Source organism: Mandrillus leucophaeus, unplaced genomic scaffold (genome assembly GCF_000951045.1).
Source record: "Mandrillus leucophaeus isolate KB7577 unplaced genomic scaffold, Mleu.le_1.0 Scaffold2, whole genome shotgun sequence".
NCBI classification, from domain to species: Eukaryota; Metazoa; Chordata; class Mammalia; order Primates; family Cercopithecidae; genus Mandrillus; species Mandrillus leucophaeus.
In genome coordinates, this window is record NW_012102031.1 from 4,472,011 (window position 1) to 4,475,165 (window position 3,155).

General features: G+C 50.3%; 1 protein-coding gene across 1 annotated transcript in view; it reads left to right on the forward strand.

The window, feature by feature from the left end:
* Positions 1 to 3,155, forward strand: part of FAM227A (family with sequence similarity 227, member A) — a 95,420-nt gene that overhangs the window by 37,382 nt on the left and 54,883 nt on the right. Inside the window, exon 9 of the mRNA XM_011979125.1 lies at positions 1,265 to 1,372. Within this exon, the coding sequence (XP_011834515.1) occupies positions 1,265 to 1,372 (108 nt within the window). The remainder of the gene's footprint in view (positions 1 to 1,264; positions 1,373 to 3,155) is intronic.

The following is a 3,155-nucleotide window of genomic DNA, read 5'->3' on the forward strand; positions in this document are numbered from 1 at the left end:
TTAGTGGAGACGGGGTTTCACCATGTTAGCCAGGATGGTCTCGATCTCCTGACCTCGTGATCCGCCCGTCTCGGCCTCCCAAAGTGCAGGGATTACAGGCTTGAGCCAGCGCGCCCGGCCTTTTTTTTTTTTTTTGAAATGGAGTTTCGCTCTTGTTGCCCATGCTGGAGTGCAATGGCACGATCTCAGCTCACTGCAGCCTCTGCCTCCAGGGATCAAGTAATTCTCCAGCCTCAGCCTCCCGAGTAGATGGGATTACAGGTGCACACCATCACGCCTGGCTAATTTTTGTATTTTTAGTAGAGATGGGGTCTCACCATGTTAGTCAGGCTGGTCTCGAACTCCTGACCTCAGGTGATCCACCCGCCTCAGCCTCCCAAAGTGCTGGGATTACAGGTGTGAGCCACTGCACAGGTGTTCATTCCAGGGCTGTGCCACTCCAAAGCTGGGTCTTTGACCATTATGCCACCCTGCCTCCCATTTTCTGACTGTCTTCTCTTCTTGCTGTTCCATCTTGCTTTTCCCTTTAACATCCAAGGCTGCACCTCCTTACCCCAGTTTATCCCCTGTATAAATAAACCCCCCGTCCACTTTGTCCAGCGGAGCCAGCAGCTTTGCATAGTGGCTCAAATGTCTCAAGTAATCCTTGGAAGCATCACTGCCAAACATATAGAGAGAAACCATTTCTGGCACTAAGCTAAGTGTGATCATGTTAAACAAACATTTACTAAGCACCTATTGTATTTATTATGTGCCAGACCTAGAGCCCTAGAGGTATAAAGATGAAGAAGACCCAGCCCCTGTTCTCAGGGAACTCGTGGTCTAGCCAGAACAGGGGACATGGAAAACAAATAACTATGATGTCTTCACATTTGCAAAGCATGTCAGGGACTCGCACACCTGTGTGTTCTGACCCTTACACCCAGCCGACAGGTAGGGCAAGGTCATCATCCCCATGTTCCGGATGAGGAAGCCTCTAGAGAGGAAGTGACTCACCCAAGGCCACCAGGCTGGTATGGGGCAGGCCTAACACTGGAAGCCCAGCCTCCCAGGAACCAGCAGGGGCTCCCCAGGCCTCTTTTGCAGAAGCATCCATTCTCACTCTTTTTTAAATTTCTTTTTAAATAGGGACGGGGTCCCACTATGTTGCCCAGGCTGGTCTCCTGTGCTCAAGCGACCTCCCACCTTGGCTTCTCAAAGTTCTGGGATTACGGGCGTGATCCACTACGCCTGGCCCCATTCTCACTCTTGCCTCCTCCCTTAGGCACCTATCCTAGCCCACAGAGCTATGACAGCTGGAACTACTCAGAACTAGACCCAGAGCGATTCCGCAGAGAAGAATTAATGTTACACAGAAGAAGACTGATAAAGGGTAAGTTAGCAGTTACAGCCTCCCGCCTTCTTTGCTGCTGCCATACCCAACCACTATCTAACTGAGGGAGGAGAGGCCTTGGCATTGTTGTCCTCTGGTCAGGTTCTCTCTTGGGTACCCCCAAACTAGCCACCAAAATTCTTTGTGCTTGTGGACTGTAGTGTACAACATAATCATTGGGAGGCAGGGGATGGAATTTTGTATTGGAATAGTGGATGCCAGATGATGAGTGTCTACCTATGTGCAAGGCACTGTGATGAGCTCTCTGCCTCTTTTTTTTTTTTTTTTTTTTTTGAGATAGAGTCTCACTCTGTCACCCAGGCTGGAGTGTGGTGGCGTGATCTTGGTTTACTGCAACCTCCGCCTCCCGGGTTCAAGCAATTCTCCTGCCTCATCCTCCCGAGTAGCTGGGATTATAGACACCCGCCACCAAGCCCAGCTAATTTTTGTATTTTTAGTAGAGATGGGGTTTCCCCATGTTGGCTGGGCTGGTCTTGAACTCCTGACCTCAAATGATCCACCTGCCTCGGCCTCCCAAAGTGCTGGGATTACAGACGTGAGCCCCCGTGCCTGGCCAGCCCATTTTATTTAATCCTCACGACAGCCTGCTGAAGTACACACTAAATCCAATTCACAGATGAGGAAACTAAAGCTCAGAGAAGCGACTTGTCCAAGGTCAGCTTTTCTGTTGCACTCAGCAGACACATGATGAGCTCTGGGTGCCAGGTACTCTGCTCAGCACTGGCAACACGGTGGTGGTGGCAAGCCCAGTCCCTCTGTTGCAGGGCCAAGGAACCCCAGAATTGGGGCTTCTGCCTGGAAAGGTTCAAGGCGTTGCCCAGGAAGGAATTCAAGGATGAGCTGGGGGTAGAACAAAGTGTCTCACCTTGACTATGGCAGCCCTCTGACTGCTTCTGCAGAGTAGGGCTACCCCATAAGCAGTGTGTTGAGAACAAGAGCTCAGGGCCAGTTCTGCAGGCTCATTTATACCCATGTTTAATTACAGGCAAATTAAGGGGCAGGTTATTCAGAAATTTCTGGAAAAAGGGGTGGTAAATTCCAGGTCCGGTCATTGCTAGGGAATGATAAACTGACTTGATGCCTGGTGGGCATGTCTTAGGGAGCTAGTCTTCAATTAGGTCTGGAGTAGAGTTCCACCTCCAACCTCACCTCCTTATGATCTGGTGGGAAATTCAGGCCACACAATTGTCCTGCAAGGGATTGGGCACTGCACTGGAGGGATTCAGTCCAGCCCTGAGAAGGCCAGTACGTGGCGTTTGAGTTGAGATTCGAAGGGTGTGTTGGTCCAAGGACCTGCAGCATCAGTATCTCTCCAAATCTACTGACTCCGACTCTGCAGGTGATCAGGAGGACTTCCAGTGATCTAGAAGCACGTTCTAGTTTGAGAAGCCCTGGTTTAGGGCACAAAGGAAGAGAATACCTGAAACCCTTGGAGCAGAGCACGGTGGTGGTTACTAGCTGGAGATGATAAGCTGGCACTCACTCAGGGCCAGACGCTTTTTGGTTTTTTTTTGAGACAGACTCTCGCTCTGTCGCCCAGGCTGGAGTGCAATGGCATGATCTCGGCTCACTGCAACCTCCGCCTCCCAGGTTCAGGTGATCCTCCTGCCTCAGCCTCCCAACACTTTTACCTGTTAGCTCTCTAAGCATTTCCATTTCTTGATCCCTTCATAGATATGATTTCCCAGTAGTCATCATGTACACTCAGGGAGTTTTTTTTTCCTCTTCTTTTCTTTTCCTTCCTTCCTTCCTTCCTTTCTTT